This window comes from Leptodactylus fuscus, chromosome 1 (genome assembly GCF_031893055.1).
Source record: "Leptodactylus fuscus isolate aLepFus1 chromosome 1, aLepFus1.hap2, whole genome shotgun sequence".
Lineage (NCBI taxonomy): Eukaryota > Metazoa > Chordata > Amphibia > Anura > Leptodactylidae > Leptodactylus > Leptodactylus fuscus.
The window spans coordinates 336,034,931-336,053,002 of NC_134265.1; the positions used below are offsets into that span (position 1 = coordinate 336,034,931).

At 38.3% G+C, this 18,072-nt stretch overlaps 1 protein-coding gene across 1 annotated transcript in view; it reads right to left on the minus strand.

Annotated features, from left to right (window-relative positions):
* CD8B (CD8 subunit beta) overlaps nt 1-17,258 on the minus strand; it is a 17,542-nt gene extending 284 nt beyond the window's left edge. Inside the window, exons 1-4 of the mRNA XM_075265030.1 lie at nt 17,189-17,258; nt 5,434-5,802; nt 3,442-3,531; nt 1,233-1,325 (exon numbers count right to left, since the gene is read on the minus strand). Of these exons, the coding sequence (XP_075121131.1) occupies nt 1,233-1,325; nt 3,442-3,531; nt 5,434-5,802; nt 17,189-17,258 (622 nt within the window). The remainder of the gene's footprint in view (nt 1-1,232; nt 1,326-3,441; nt 3,532-5,433; nt 5,803-17,188) is intronic.
* Nucleotides 17,259-18,072: the final 814 nt, after the last annotated feature.

The following is an 18,072-nucleotide window of genomic DNA, read 5'->3' on the forward strand; positions in this document are numbered from 1 at the left end:
TAAAACAGACATTGTACATCTTTGGGTATTTCGGTGTGCGTTTGTGTCCAATCCGTGCACTGTCCATGTGCCAATCGTGTCATCTCCTGTTTTTTTGCATCTACAAATAAAACGGATGCTGTATGTCCTGACAATGGAAGTTTACCATGGTTACTGTCAGTATCTTTGGTTGTTTAGGGTAAGGATAGGGTTAATACCAGGATCTCTGGAAGTTTGGGGGAATAAAGGGATATGGAGAAGTTAAGGAGTTAATGTCAGGACCCCGGGCAGTCTAGAGCAGTGCAGGTACTAACATCAGGGGTATATGTCAGTGTTACTGGAGGATTATTCCAGGGAAAGGGTTATTGTTGGTATACCAGGTTGTCTAAGGCAGTGTAAGGGTTAATGGTTATTGTTAGTAAACTTGGTGGTCTACAGCAGTGAAAAGGTTAATGTCAGGATCTCTGGTGGTCTAGGGCAGTGCCAGTGTTAACATCAGCATCACTATTGGTCTGTGGCAATGAAGGGGTAAGTGTCAGCATTACTGGAGGGCTATTCCAGGGAAAGGGTTAATTTTAGTAAACTAGGTGGTCTAAGGCAGTGAAAATGCCTGTAATGAGTATATACATATATATTTATATATTTATTTATACAGTGTTGGCCACCCCTGCAATTCTGTCAGATAATACTCATTTTCTTCCAGAAAATGATTGCAAGCACAAACTCTTTGGTATTATTATCTTCATTTAATTTGTCTTCAATGGAAAACCACAAAAAGAATTGTCAAAAAGCCAAATTGGATATAATTCCACAGCAAACATAAAAAAGGGGGTGGACAAAAGTATTGACACTGTTTGAAAAATCATGTGATGCTTCTCTAATTTGTGAAATTAACAGCACCTGTTACTTACCTGAGGCACCTAACAGGAGGTGGCAATAACTAAATCACACTTGCAGCTAGTTGAAATGGATTAAAGTTGACTCAACCTCTGTCCTGTGTCTTTGTGTATACCACATTGAGCATGGAGAAAAGAAAAAAGACCAAAGAACTGTCTGAGGACTTGAGAAGCAAAATTGTGAGGAAGCATGAGCAATCTCAAGGCTACAAGTCCATCTCCAAAGACCTGAATGTTCCTGTGTCTACCGTGCGCAGTGTCATCAAGAAGTTTAAAGCCCATGGCACTGTGGCTAACCTCCCTAGATGTGGACGGAAAAGAAAAATGTACAGTGATGTACAGAAAGAGCCCACTTACGGTACGTATGAGAAGCCAGCAGGTATATTCCTATGAGGAGAATGAGGGCCAGTCCTGAGAGAGGGGCCCAGATCACCACGTTGCATCTCACACCTAAACATAGAATAGAAACATGGTGGGATTATGGTAATTAATGTGAAGTGGAGATAATGTATATAAGCCATATAGAACATTAAAGTGACTGTCCTTTTACCTTCTTTCATCTAAATAGGTTGAAATTTCTCTGCTGATTAATTTTCATATCACATGGGTCAGGGCTTTGCTTTTCTGGTTCAGAACATATACACAGACATAGGGTTTAAAGAAGTCTTTTCACCATCTCCAACAAATCCACTAAATAGCTGCTGATCCACTGGCTCTGGCACAGTTGGCATTTTCTCTTTAGCCCCCACCATTCCTGGGCAATCAGTGCTGCTAGTTTTGGTGCCTAAGATGCTATTTAGGCTCTATATTGTTATGAGGGTGGTGTCAGACAGGAGCTGACAAGGGGCATGACTCAATTATGATAATGGGTGCCTCTTATTGGTGCTCTGAACGACCCCCTGTTTGACACCGCCTTCTGACATTACAGAGCTTAAATAGCACATCAGGCACCAAAACTAACTGCCCTTGTTGCTCATGAATGGTGAGGGCTGCAGATAAAATTCCAACTAAGCTGGGTCAGTGGAGCAGCAACTATTAACAGAGGCTAAGACATTTAACGGGTGGAGGTGATGAAAGGTCATCTTAAAAAGTAACAGTGTGACTGTCTGCAGCTACCACTACGGGGAACTTAGGAGATTACTCAATATATTTTATACCATTGACTCTCAACCACTGCGACATTCTACTCAGAAGAAAGCCGCATGTCTTAATTCACTCTATCTGCATCCTCAGGAGGCCTCGATGTGGGAATATTATACTATGTGGTGGCCACGGAGGAACATTATATTGTGTGGAGACTTCCAGGGAGCAGGATGATGGAAGGTGAATATACTGTGGGTGATAGAAAGAGATGAATGGTGTAGCTTTGAATGTTTTTTTTTTCCCAGGTATGCCCTGAGCTGGAAATGTATTTAACATTGAACTTAAAGAGTAATATATGGGTCAGAGGGTAAAAAGATGGCGTTTCCTAAAAAAGATCAGCCTTAAAAGATCAACAATGCTGCCTATCCATATGAAAGGGTTAATGGGAGCCAGATTACTCCTTTGTTCATTCCCTGGACACTGAGCTAGTGAGAGAGAGGAGCTTGTTGGTTGTCATTGAGAGGCCTACGCTCAAGGGTTACGGGAGCCTTTTCGCAATATTATATACAAGGGCCACCATATTGTGATGACGCCTGTAGAGCACTACTAAATATGTTGGTATAATGCTAATTCTGTACTTGTTCAGAGGGCTAGATGATTTTTTTAATTTTTACCTTCCAATATCCATGAACATACATTTTTAATGTTTCACTACTGTATGAGGTCTTGTTTTTTGTGAGATGAGCTGTAGATTTTTTTTAGCACCATTCTGTTATATACATAAGTAAGCTTTCATTTGTATTAACCTTTATTATGGTTTAAACGCAGGAAAAAAAAACTACTATCATTTTCATTTATTGATCATAAATAATGTGTTCTCTGTATTATAGACGTCTTTCCCATTATAAGGATACCAGGTCTATGTTACACTGTTATGGTGTTTTTTTTTTGTTTTTTTTTTGCAGACAGAATTAAAATATGTATTATTGAAAATGCATTCATTACAATTTTGTGTGTTCATTTTTTACCCCCCCCCCCCAAAAAAAAAAATAAATAAAAAATAAATAAATAAAAAAAAATAATTCTTTACTTTTCCAAAAATCTACTATTGAGAAAATATTCTCATAGACAACAGCCTGTGGCTCAATGTGTGTGTTGTGGCCTCCCATAGGACAAAAGAGTGGCTGAGAACAAGAATACCAATGGAACAGGAAGATGGCACTGGAATACTTGTGATGGCTAAGTAATTTTGTCATTAGGACAGTCCATAAAACACTTACTGGTGAGAATCTTCACCAAATCTGAGAATTGGCTTCACTGGACCACCTGCTGCCCACCTCAATCCATTGGATTGCACCTACAGAGCATTACTTTAATAATACACTGCCCTATGTAACATTTCAAATGTTCAGTCCTGCCCTGTGGTAGTTGCCCTCTGGTTCAGAGACAACATAAAAGCAAGAATATATTTTATATAATATACCTGCTGAAGATGGCTTAGATGGTTTTGGTTTCTTGCATTTACATGGTGGCTTCATTGTAGTTGGCTTTACAGTTGTTGGTAGCGTATCAACTGCACAAGATAACAAAAAGCAGCTTATGTATGGTGACCATATGAGCAGAGCTGGAATTTATCTTATGACATGGAGAATCACTAAGGATAGATAGATAGATAGATAGATAGATAGATAGATAGATAGATAGATAGGCAGACAGAAGATAGATAGATAGATAGATAGATAGATAGATAGATAGATAGGAGATAGATAGATAGATAGATAGATAGATAGATAGATAGATAGGAGATAGATAGATAGATAGGAGATAGATAGATAGATAGATAGATAGATAGATAGATAGGAGATAGATAGATAGATAGATAGATAGATAGATAGTAGATAGATAGAAAGATAGATAGGAGATAGATAGATAGATAGATAGGAGATAGATAGATAGATAGATAGATAGATAGATAGATAGATAGATAGATAGATAGATAGATAGATAGGAGATAGATAGATAGGATTAGATAGATAGATAGATAGATAGATAGATAGATAGATAGATAGATAGGAGATATATAGATAGATAGATAGATAGATAGATAGATAGATAGGAGATAGATAGATAGATAAATAGATAGATAGATAGATATGAGAGATAGATAGATAGATAGATAGATAGATATTAGAGATAGATAGATAGATAGATAGATAGATAGATAGGAGATAGATAGGAGATAGATAGATAGGAGATAGATAGATAGGAGATAGATAGATAGATAGATAGATAGATAGATAGATAGATAGATAGATAGGAGATAGATAGATAGATAGATAGATAGATAGATAGATAGATAGATAGGAGATAGATAGGAGATAGATAGATAGATAGATAGATAGATAGATAGATAGATAGATAGAAGATAGATAGATATGAGAGATAGATAGATAGATAGATAGATAGATAGATAGATAGATAGGAGATAGATAGGAGATAGATAGATAGATAGGAGATAGATAGATAGATAGATAGATAGATAGATAGATGATAGATAGATAGATAGATAGATAGATAGATAGATAGATAGAAGATAGATATGAGAGATAGATAGATAGATAGATAGATAGATAGGAGATAGATAGATAGATAGATAGATAGATAGGAGATAGATAGATAGATAGATAGATAGATAGATAGATAGATAGATAGGAGATAGATAGATAGATAGATAGATAGGAGATAGATAGATAGATAGATAGATAGATAGATAGATAGGAGATAGATAGATATGTAGACAGGCAGACAGAAGATAGATAGATAACAATTGGGCACTTTGCGTATTCTGAAGTCAATGTTCTCAGACCATGGTGACGAACCTTTGGCACACGTGCCAGAGGTGGCATTCAGATCCCTCTATGTGGCACCCATCTATGGAACAGATTGTACTTTGTAGGGACCACTGTGGAGCGCATTGTACTGTGTGGGGGCCCTTCACTATTTATATCATACAGTACCTGTTTTATAGCAGACAATGATATTAGTACAGGCTGTAATGACATTGCATGGTCACTATAAAACAGATCCTGTGCGATGTAAATAGTGAATAGTAATTCTTCAACATCATGCAAACTATTACCTTTCACTACAACGTTGTTTGTATCATTGAAAGCTTTGTAAAGCCCCATTTACACAACTGTATTTTGCTGGTCTGTAATTGTCTGCAGATGTAGATCCGCACAGTATTCAGGTTAAATTGCTGTGTTGGCACTTTGCAATAATTTAGTGGGTTTTGGGTTGCAGTTTGGGCGCTCAGCCTCTAAAAGGTTTGCCATCACCGTTTTAAGGGTTTGCCCACAGTGAAAATCTGATTTGAGAGATGGGAGTTCACCTATACACATCTCATATGATGGTCTGGTCCTCCAACACAAGTGAGATCTGTATAGGCCTCTTATACTATAGAAGACTCACTCACCCACGGTTAGCCTTGTCCCATTTCCAAATGTGTACGTATTGACTGTTTTTACTGCCATACAGTAGTAGACCCCACTGTCGGAATACTCCAGGTCGGTGATCTTCAGGGTAAAGTAACTTTGGAAATAGGCTCTTCTCATTGTGAACTTCTTCTGGATAATGTTGGTGCCATAAGAATATTTCTCTAATTGAGTTGGTGCACTAACAATAAACTCTAGATCTTCACTCTTCTCTGTCTTTCTATACCAGTAAAGACCCAAGTTGTCCATTGATTCCCCTTTGACTGTACAAGAAATTTCGAAGGTTTGATTGACTAATTGAGTGGAAGATTCTGGAATTTGGCTTAACATTGTGGTGAGTGAATTAACCCCTGCATGAAGAGAGAAAAGATGAAGAACATGAAAGAGAAGTCAAGGGTAATGGTCCACGTGTTGATAACTATTTTGGTACACAAACTAATAGATAGTTACCGTATATACTCGAGTATAAGCCGAATTTTCGAGCACAGTTTTTGTGCTGAAAAAGCTCCCTCTCGGCATATACTCGAGTCAAGTATAAAGGGGGGAGGGTCTACGACCAGCCGCAATAGTAATGTATAGAATCTCCCATAAAATAGTGAAGAAAAAAAAAAAAAAGCTTTAAAAAATATATAATAAAAAAATAAGGTAAAAGTTGTAAATCCCTCCATTCCCTAGAATACATATAAAAGTAGAAAATGACTGTGAAGCACATCCACATTAGGTATCCCTGTGTCTGACAGTGCCCGGTCTACTGAATATAGGGGATCTGCAGTGCTCCTGTTCCACCAGGAAGGGGTTAATAGGAGCACTGCAGGTACCCTATATTCAGCCAGACTGAATTCCAAGTGGGGGAAGAAAAACCCAGTCCTCAAGCTCAGGGAAGGGGCAGACAGACAACCAAAACACCCCCTCCCCTTCCCCAGCAACTACTGCACCCAAAAACTCAGACCATTTTAATTTTTTAAATTTTCCAGTAGCTGCTGCATTTCCCCCCCTCGGCTTATACTCGAGTCAATAAGTTTTCCCAGTTTTTTGTGGTAAAATTAGGGGCCTCGGCTTATATTCGGGTCGGCTTATACTCGAGTATATACGGTAATCGATGCCAATAGTTCTTGGGGCATCTAACCATCCTCAAAACCCAGGTAGGAATAGACAGACCTTATAAGTGTAGCTGAGGCATAGGAGCAGTGACAACTATCCTTGTTTAAGGTCTGCAGATCTAAAACCCAACTTACGTGTAAAATGCGCTTATGACAAGGACTCGGGAGCTACTAGCAGATAGTGTCTATTGTATATAGCCGTCACCCTGTTGTAATGGATGGTATTGCAGCTAATTCTGATCCCAAACAGTTAACCCTTTAGAGATGCTACAGTCAGTGCATACTAAGATGCCTGTCAGTGTTACCATGATAGGCATAATACACGGCAGACGTATTACAGGGTACTATATAACTTAATTGCATGGTGAAGTGACATAAAAGTAAAAAAAATTCTAATAACGTATTTAAAAAAATGAAAGGAATTAAAAAATAACCCCACAAAACACAAAATAGGTACCCCAAAATGATACTAGTAAAACTACAGATAGCTCCATAAAAAACAAACCCTCACACTATGATATTGGTTTTCAAATAAAGCAATGTGAACTTTATTTTTAAATGTTTTGTAGTGCAAAGTAGAAAATTGCAAAAAATTAGAAGTCATGGTTAAAGCTGTAGAAATTCTAAAAAAAACCCCGTCATAATTGCTTTCTTATGTAGTACTGATCCACAGAATAACGTTAGCATGTCATTTATAACTCATGGTTAAAGCAACATCAGAATTGCTTTCTTATGTTTCTCTTGTTTCCCAAAAACGTAATAAAAAGTTGTATGGTCCCCAAAATGGTGCCAATGAAAATATCAACTCATTGTGCAAAATACAAGCCAGTATACAGCTACGATAGAAAAAAAAAATACGGTTTTCAGAATAATATAAAAAAAAACAAGATTCTTTACAAAAAAATTCTACTGGCCCCCGGCATAACGTTTTCATGTTGTTTTTTTATCACACACTGAACACTGTAAGAACAAAAACCAAAACCCCATATTAATGTTTTTTCCCAACAAGAAAACAATACCCTTGAAAACATGAACTAATTGTATAAAATACAAACCCACAGACAACTCCGATGATGGAAAAATATAAAAGTTATGGCTCTCAGAAAAACACAAAATAAAGGATTATTTTTTAAAAGAAATCATACAGAATAAAGTTGTCATGTCAAAGAACAAAAACCCCAAAACAAAATTCCCCTAATTATATATATATTTTTTAAAATTTCTTCCCCCAAAGTTTTCAACACAATATACAGTATATACCCAAAATGGTGGCATTAAGAACACTACTTACCCGTATATACTCGAGTATAAGCCGACCCGAATATAAGCCGAGGCCCCTAATTTTACCACAAAAAACTGGGAAGACTTATTGACTCGAGTATAAGCCGAGGGGGGAAATGCAGCAGCTACTAGAAAATTTCAAATATTAAAATGGTCGAGTTTTTGGGGTGCAGTAAGTGCTGGGGAAGGGGAGGGGGTGTTTTGGTTGTCTGTCTGCCCCTTCCCTGAGCTTGAGGACTGGGGTTTTTTTTTTTCCCCCCACTTGGAACTCAGTCTGGCTGAATATAGGGGATCTGCAGTGCTCCTATTAACCCCTTCCCGACAGAACAGGAGCACTGCAGATCCCCTATATTCAGTAGACCGGGCACTGTCAGACACAGGGATACCTAATGTGTTTGTGTTTCATAGTAATTTTCTACTTTTATATGTATTCTAGGGAAAGGAGGGATTTACAACTTTTTTTTTTTTGGAAAATAATTTTTTTTTTTTTTTTGCTGACTCGAGTATAAGCCAAGGGGAACTTTTTCAGCACAAAAACTGTGCTGAAAAATTCGGCTTATACTCGAGTATATACGGTACCCAAAGTGTTAATTTCTTTGTGTAAGGTTTACAGTCTTATGGTCAGAATAATTTATTTCCATGACGTTGATATTTCTCCTGATCTGAATGTGTTATAGATTCTATTCTGAAATGTGATAAGAACATAAAATAAAGGAAAGCCTCGAAGTAAAGTTACTGGCCACAATTCACATAACCTAGGTGGAGGTTAAAGGTTAGTGTAATGAAACTGACAGAAATCTTGATCACCATCACAGACAAATATCTTAACATCTGGTCCCCATGGTGGCAATTCCACTCCTCAAAATAAGACCGGCCAACCTTAGATAAATCCGTTATAAGCAATCAAAGATACCTTTTCCACCCTCCCACCTTCACCACTCCCCTACCTCATCCCCCCCCCCCTCCTTCTTATATTTTAGATCAACATCTTTTAGCTCAGAGAAGCAAGAGAAACATCACAATCCTTCTTCATCTACAAAATAGTTATGAATAAATGATTCCTATTAAACAAGATCTAACTCTTTGTAACATTTAATGGACACTTGATGTGTCAGTTAACCCACTTTGTAACCTATCTTTGTTTTTGAATGTACATGACATGTGAACAATGTTTATATGTATATGTTGTAAAATGAAAAACTTAATAAAATTAGAATTGAAAAAAAAAAAAGAAAAAAGAAAGTGAGAGCTCAGTGCTTGGCGTTAGTCATCGCAGTGGGGAGATCTGTCTTCCCTCCGACTCCCACATGGATGGAAGCCCCAAGTTCTGCTTCACACACGTCACTTAATATGATTCATGGTGAATAACACTAAGGGTTCCCTAAGAAGACTCAGCGATGTGTTGTCTTATGTTATGATCTATGAGTTCAGCTTTGTTGTATGAAGGATGTTGAGATAAATCCCATAAAATTGTAATAAATGATAATAAAAATGTGGTGAAATCTACTACACATAGTTTCCACCGATACCTGGTGTGTATTTTTGTAACATTGCACATCTAGGGACAACATCATTTCTATAGCGCATAGTGTTGGCTAGAAGACGAAACGTCCTAGTGAGGCTCTATTAGTACGACTACAATGGCGTGCATAATCCGTGAAAAAATAGAGCATGCCCCACTTTTTGACAGATCAGAGACACGATGCCGTAATCCCGGATCTGACTCTTCCATTGAAAGAGAATGGGTCTGTGAAAAAAGGGGGTGTCACAGGGAATGATGTGAAAAAGATGGTGGAGAATCAGCATAGATGTGTGAATATAGCCTAAGGCTCTTATTGTCCAGGGTGTCTGAAGTATCATTAGGACACAGCAGAATGTCACTTTTTGCAAAATTGTGTCCCATGTTCCTCTATGGTAGCCCTTTTACAGTACAAAACAAAGCCATAAACTGGTTGTGTGCATGAACCCTGATCTTGTTATGAAGGAGCCGTATGTCTTGGGTCCATGGGCATATATATGCCATGCACACTGTGAGCAACACATGTCCCAACTATGGAGCAATATTTTACTCATTTAGAACAGGGCTGTGTGCCTGAGCCTTTTCTTCTTAGAATTAAAGGACCCCACGTTGTGAAATCTGCAATTTCATCTACAATGGTCAAGCCTGTAGAAGCATGGTAAGCACGAAATGGCCCATTGCTGTCTATATGTGCACCGCTGATACCGGTCTGCACCGTGTTCAATCAAAGGAGTTTTTGCATCCGGATTGTGCGCTACTACTCCACTCTCTTCGTTTGTACGCTCCAGCGTGCCATTGGGTCCTCTCCTGAATATTAGCGATCCAGCTAAGTACTCCTATCACTGTAAACACAATGTGCAATGTGGTAGTGCCCGCTCTATTTTTCTACTCTTGGACATGAAATCTACAATTTGTCCGCAGCAGAAACACCACGATAAAAATCGCAGCATTTTACAGTACCTGCAAAGTGGATCGGATTCTGGCTAATCTCAGGGTAACAGGGTGAATGTTCACAAGAGTGAAAGTGCAAGATATTACAGGCGGACCTCGATAAACTGGCAGCATGGACAATGACATGACCTCATCTGAGAGGGGGTTCCAATGCTCCGTTCCAATATGTATCCTGTTCTGTGAAAAAGGAACAGAACTCCCCATTAATATCAATGTACGACGTCAGGCTCTCAGACGTCATCCGACTGCGTTCTGTTGTCATATCCCCTGTGCCCTGCAGACTCAGGGCCTAAGGTAAAATATAAAACTAATACCAAAGTGGTTATAGATATTCTGGTTACAAATAAGCTAAGGAGCCATACTCAATGTCAAGCAGCTGCGGCAAAAGCAAATAAGATTTTAGGGTGAGTAAAAAGACAGATATAAACCTTTCATCCAAATGTAATATTATCCTTCTATAGATCCTTATTAGACCACATCTGACATAGGGCATTCAGTTTTGGTCTGCAAAGGTGAGAGACTTTCTCATGGATGGCATTTGTGTCCAAGATTTTCATGACTCATAGACTTTAATGGAGCTCTTTGGTCTGCAAAATGGGGCATGTCTTTGTTCTTTTTCCACAAAGAGATGGACGTCTGTGTGTGCCCATTAACAATGTCTACACATGTGGTCTGTAATTATTTCAGACAACACTTGTCTGCAAAATTTGGAATAAGTGTGTGAACAAGAGTGGTCAAGCACCACAATGCCCTACTCATAGCAGTACGAACTTGCTGCAGATCTCACTAATATTGATAGGATCAGCTGACAAATCTTTCTGGGAAACAAGAATTGGTTGGGTTCGAGTTATTCTCCAGTACTTCAGTAATTTTCTACTAGACGTGTCCACCATGTATCTTCTAAACTGTATTGTAATAACATGCAGGTTTGACCAAGAAAATCATGAGAAATGGGACTAAATGTTTGGTTGCTATTTATTGTATTTCTATGGCAAATATTAAAGAGAAGGTTCATGGAGACATATTACTGATCAGACATATCACTGATGGGACATTGGTGGGACATCTTCTTCTGAGTGGCCTGCTGGGGGAGCAGTATACCAACCAGGGACAGAAATAGACTGGACAGGCTGATCAGGAGGGCCAGCTCTGTCCTGGGGAGCCCCTGGGCCCAGTACAGGTGAATGGTGCCAGAAGGATACTGTCTGTGGTGACCTCCATGCAGGAGAACAACTCTCATCCCATGTATGAGACTGAGATAACACTGGGCGGCACTGTAAGTGACCGTCTGCTTCACCCCAAGTGTGAGAAGGAGCTATCGCAGGTCCTTCCTTCCAACCGTGACCAGGCTGTATAATCTACATCAGACCAAGTGAAGATCACTCCGCACAGAGAACTAAATGATCCTGAAGTCTTCTATTTCTTTTTTCATTAGCTGCTATGACTCCTAGTATTTTATCTCCTATCTGCTATTCTGAGCTTATGTGTGTCTCCTTCTGTAACATATTACTTGTTATTATCCTTGATCTGTATTATCATGCTGCTGTAACACACTGAAATTTCCCCATGGTGGGACTATTAACGGATTATCTTATCTTATCTTGATGCACGCACATGCAGTCATATCACAGTGAATAGGAGATACTGGTTCCAAAAACTCCGCTCCGCTGATTACATCTTTTGAGATGTCTCAGTGAAGCCTTTCTTTAGGTTAGACATGGTAGCAGTCACCTAGAGAAGATATATATATACGGAGAGATCATGATCAGGGACAAACTATCACAGATTCTTGACAAAAAGCAGAACAGTTTTGTACTATATACCCTCAAAAATGTCAAAGTATACAGGCATTCATTCTAGATCAAATCGCTAAAGTTAGGTTCACACTTTCGCTGGGCTCTCCGCCACTCGAGTCCACCAGGGGACCCAAACAATGGAGTGCCCGTCCTCTAAAACAGCAATTACCCGCAGAGTCTATAGACTATAATGTGGTCCACACCAGGTGTTTGTTGGGTTTTCCACCATGCAGGACTTTTCTCTCTACCAATTTTTGGCAGAGACCCCAACGCAGATTTGAACTTAGCCTAAGTGTAACATTTTGGGTGTAGACAGTATTCATTTTAGAATGGTTCCACAGAGCCACTATAGTCCCCATGGAGTGACCTTTTGGCGTCCACCATGCAGCTAGACACTTGCAGAGCTTCTCTATTTAGTCAGACTCCGCCATGTTGGCTTATGGATGATGTACGCCACTGTATGTTATATGCAACAGATTTCTCCAAGACGTGCACTAAATGTAGCCCATTAACATGAGATAAGCGGAGCCTTAGATCGTCCATACACTTTAGATTTAGACAGTCATCATACGGTCGTCCACTTGATGGGATCATTTGTCAACATTAACAATAACTAAACAGCTAAACTGCATGATCAGGGGGTAGTATAGTTGTTGGATGTAACAAAGAAGTGCGGAGAGTCTGCACAAGACGATCATCCAGAAGTGGTCAATCATGGCAAACACCGGCTGACAAAATCCAACATGGCTGTTCTGCCAAAGACTGTTCATACCTACCTGAAAAGTAATGTGTAGAGTCAGCTTTAGTTCTTCCCTCTACTCCTGAATCTGATTCTATTTTTTTATCCTTTCCTAGAGTATATTCTAAGACTTTTAGAGGCCGCCTAAGATGACCCCTTTATTATACCCAGGTATCTGATGGTTGTTTTCTCTCTGACCTTCTATACTAAAAAATTATCGTAGCAAATAGATATGGATATCACAAAATATCAAAAATAAATAAAAAATAAGAATTACCATTGGACATAGACAATAGGAAAGTTGTATGGCGGGTTGTAAGTGGGCAAAAAAATTTCTAGGGATGGAAAGTTTGCAACCTGAGATATCCCTGTTCCCCAAACCTACGTCGACTATAAGCCCTTAGAGAAATATCCCTATTTCCCCACTTAGTAATCAAGTTAGCGGAGATTCTCTATAGTGGCCATCCTTGCCACAGTATATATGTGTAGGGGTCTCCGTTTGTGTGGCTTGTAGTTGGAGTAGGGGTTGGTAACTGGGGTACCTTGTGTTTGTTGGATTTTCCACTTGAATTTATTCATCTATATCAGGGGACCATTCCGTATGATCGCTTTATTTGTTTGTTGTATTCGGTTGTGATTTTGTATACGGAAGAATAAAAGTTATATTTTGGTTACATAATCTACATCTTGGGTACCCAATTCTGTGAGTAGTGAGCCAATTTAGTGGTGTCGCTATCACCCTTTGTAATGTTTAAGTTGGCTATACATTTAAGACATTGCAGGCTGTTCAGCCATCAGCTATTCCTTCTGACCCCATACACATATACTGTATATGCTTGTTTATGCTGAGCATGCATGTGTTCTGAATGATGAGAGGGGAGAAAGCCCCTAGTAGACACTTCTAATGGCGGCTTATTTAACTTGTGAACGAAAGGATTGGGCAACTTTAAATTTCAGAGTCCCGTCTTTATCCACCAGTATTTACTGTAAGGGTAGAATCAGGAGGTGCTTGCCATGCCGAAATCAGTGGGTTCGCCCAACGTTATTTTAAGTGTATGTCCAATAGTTATTTAGTTCATGAAATCTGGGACAGAATTTCCCAAATTTACGAGACCATAAAAATGGCATTTCAATTAAATTTACATATGAAATAAAATATCTATTTTAACGCCACGTCTTGTCGTTGTGCTATCCTACTTTACATCGCAGCTGTTCCTTCGCATTGTTGTTTCGCCTACAGTTTTCTTCTTAGTTTTTCTTTTTTAATCTGACCCACATTGATTGTGATCTGTCAACAGTCTGTCAAGGAGCGTCTGTTGCGTCTGCTTTCTCACTTACAGATCTGTTATAGATATATAATTTTGCACTCCTAGTCTGCTATGGGCTCTTACTATACCTTTATGTGCCACCATTTTCACACTGAGCCACAATTGCCCTCATGCACATTAATAAGAATTATGGTGGATGGTGAAAATGTCTGCTACTAATATTAATTTTGGAGTAATATGGTGCCTTGTGGTTCCATACATACAAGTAGTACCTAATATGGGACCATAGGGACTGTATGTGCCGCTGCTGTATGGGCTCCTTTCATGTGTGATTTTGTGGAATTCAGGCCTTGGCATTTGCCATGTTTTTGTAAACATGAATGTCTTTTTGCATCATAAAACCAAAAAATGTGGTAAAATTGACATGATCAATATAATCCATATAACGCTTAGTTAAAGTTACATCCAGTCTAGAAATCCTTTCCGTCATCTATTGAGCTCCTCTCCCAGAACTGCTCCTACTTTGTTGATAAATATACGGACCCATTACTGATCCCAAAAACGGCAGTAAATGTGCTGGAAGACTCCATGTTCCTCCATATCCATACGCCTCCATATTCTTCCCTATATACAAAGCTTCTAGAATACCCAATAATAAGGCAAGCAATGGAATACGCCACCTATTCGTATAAAGTCAGGGCCTTACAAAGGTAGAGTGCGGCCTCATCTCCCTAGGGGTCACTTTTACGGCTCATTACAACAAGGATGTGTTATATGGCTATGTGCCTTAAGTGGGTCAAACAATCAATAATCAAATTTTAGAATATTAGGGCCAATATTGTAATATGGTCAGAATTTTTTTCCGATCTATAAGACACCAACGTTGCCCAAGAAGGAAAATTGTTAGATGAATATAATAGTAGAGGCAAGAAATTTTTGTCCGTAAGTTATAGATAAGGTGATCGATACATTGCTTTCTATGGGTCACTCATCTTACTTGGGTCAAAAAGCAAAAATTGTCAAAATAATTCTGGGCTATTGATTTATAGAACAAATCTGAGTGATAGATACAAACAATATTAAAAAAAACAAAAACACAAATAAATACATTCAAAAATGATAATGTCGAATTCAAGGTTAACCATAATTGTGTGGCCATGTAATATCTAGTCATGGGGGGTACCTGTTATTTTGCCTCAACACAAAAAATTTACTGAAATTACTATATTATACTATATTTTTCATTTCATACTTTCCCAAATACTAAAGAATCTATGTAGATCCTCAAAGGCAAAGGATCCTTATTTTTATTGCAAATTTTATAAATAGTTTTTAATATTTTGAATCTGGTTTATTAGTATTTAATCTATTGCTAGTGGACAGTGCCAGCGTTTTCTAGACGATATATCAATTATGCGGAGAAATAATTAAATTATAAAATATATAAAACATAAAATAATAAAATATCTGAGACATTTTAATTAAAAACCATTTTTTATTACTTAGACATTTTAAGATGTTGGTGTATTCTTAAGGCTATAAGATGACACCAATTGTTATGAAGGGGTTTTGTTTTCAGTATCACAATGAGTGACCCAATTTTTGTTATGAAGGCCTAGTGTAGGAGGTTAGAGACTGCAACAATATAATACTGGGTAAAATGTTTTTGATTGTAATTTTTTGGCTTAGAATTTATTTACAATTTTTATAAATTATTACGATTGCTACAAAATTCTAAAACAGAAGTCATTTCTATCCTTCCGGATCAATACAAGATCAATAAGAATTATACAAGTCAATTTCTGTTTCATTTTACCGACAAACGTCGAAAACAAAAATGAATTTTTTAATTTTTTTTTTAAGATTTTGGATTTCCTTCTCAATATTAGACCCAGTTGTGATATAATCTGTATTTTTCAGAAATTAAATATTTTAAAACGCATTCTAAATTCTGTACATAGTCTCTTTCAGTGAATGTTTTTGTAATTATTCAAAATGTTCTCTAAAATTTTTTAGGAAACTATAAAATGCCCCTCAACTTTGAGATACACAAGGTAAAGGGTCTTGATGATTTATGTACAGTCTAGTCTGATAGAACTCTAAGGGTTTCTAAGCAATTTTATGGCTACGATGATGAATCTGAGATTTCAAAAACATCTGAAACCTATCTATGATATGAATACAGGTTCTTCTAGTGGCAAGTGAAGGCAACAGATATCATATACTATAATAAGTCCGGCGGTGACATGAACCAATCAAAATCAATCATCTCCCCATTCGATCACAAAACAAAGGCCTAAAGTTACATCAGAAACTGACAGTAAATTTTTGGTTACGATAAACATATGTAGAAATTTATATAAGTATGTAAAACGAACATATTTTTATCTAATAGTGTTGACCACCCAAAATTACATTAAAAAAGTTTTAGAAAAATTTTCTTAGCGAAAATGTTCTTTGAAATATTACGCAGAATGTGGGAAAATTAAAAAATTGGCGCTGAAAATTAGGTCTTGTTTTGAGGGTGTTTCTCTCAAAGAAGTAAAAGATAGTCTATAATGTAATGGTCATTGAGACCTGCTCATTTTTAGGCCGTCACCATTGTATAGCTTTAGCTTTGTGACCATCTTTAGGCCGTCATTATTGTATAGATTTAGCCAGTGCCACCTAAACAGGGATCCCCAATGGGTTTTGCTAGCCTGGGCCTACACAGGTGACAATTACCATGATCCCATTAAGAAACTGAAGGACTGCGCTCATCATATAGAGACTGTATCAAGTAAGGCGTTTGTGCAATCACTATATGGGGGAATTGGCACGAATCTGGACATAGATCGTAGAGAAAAATTTGCTCTATCCACTCTTTTAGAAGTCCAATTTTTGCCCAGCCCCACCGTGTGCCTGTTAGTACAGGGTCACTTGTATATTAGACATATGACACGGCATATTACACTAGTCACATGTAGAAATGGTTTTAACACAGCCTTACGCGAGTCGGTAGAATACATCATACGATACTCAGCTGTCACTTACTGTATGTCCTAGATTTCTTATCCTCTGATCTCCCCCGTCACCTGCTTACCTGTGACATAGAAAATGATGAGACACAAGCAATGTGTGATGCAGGACCTCCGCAGTCCAAGCTGCTTCATCTTTGCAGAACACTTGGGTGTAAGATGCCTGCAGCTGATTCTGTGTAACCCGTGTATAACATCCTCCTACAGTCACACGTGTAGCACTCGGCAGCCAATCACACTGTGTCATAGCTAAACCTCCACGAGTCATCAGCCCTGAATGTTTCCAAGATATCCTGTATAGGTCTAGTCAATGGTGGCCATACTGAGGACCTTCCGTATGGACACCTCTACTGATACATTAATGGCTCCTACCACCTCAATTTCACCAAATGTTATCATATTATACCCTGTCATTTTTTTCACGTTAGGTGAAGGCCAGTGGCCTACTAGATTTAGGACAATTGTGGATATAACATCCAAACTACCTATTTCTGTGCCATGTATGTCATTCCCTCTAATACACACCGTAGTCATGACAGACTCTTAAAAATTGTTGATCCCCTAAGACTGAAGCTCCCTAAATGCACAAAATATTACTGGGGGAAAAGTCTTTTCAGTGGCCGTGAAGAGACACATTGTCGAATTCGTAGTAGACTTTCCACCGTCATATTCATAACGTAGTCCTAGTCTATGAAACCACTTACCATATCTGCCAGTGGGGATAGTGTAAGATTGCCAAGGTCTACGCTCACCATCTGTGTAACATAAGGGCTAATAGCACATATTGCAGATACCAGACTGGTCCACCAGAGTACCAGAGGATCCTCTACGCTACAAATCAATTATGGTCCAGCAGAAGACACCCAAATTTGAAGTGTACTATGGTCTATTTTCTAAGGTTGGTTGAAGGGTTGGGTCACCAGAATAATTGAAGGAAGCTAAGTCTAAT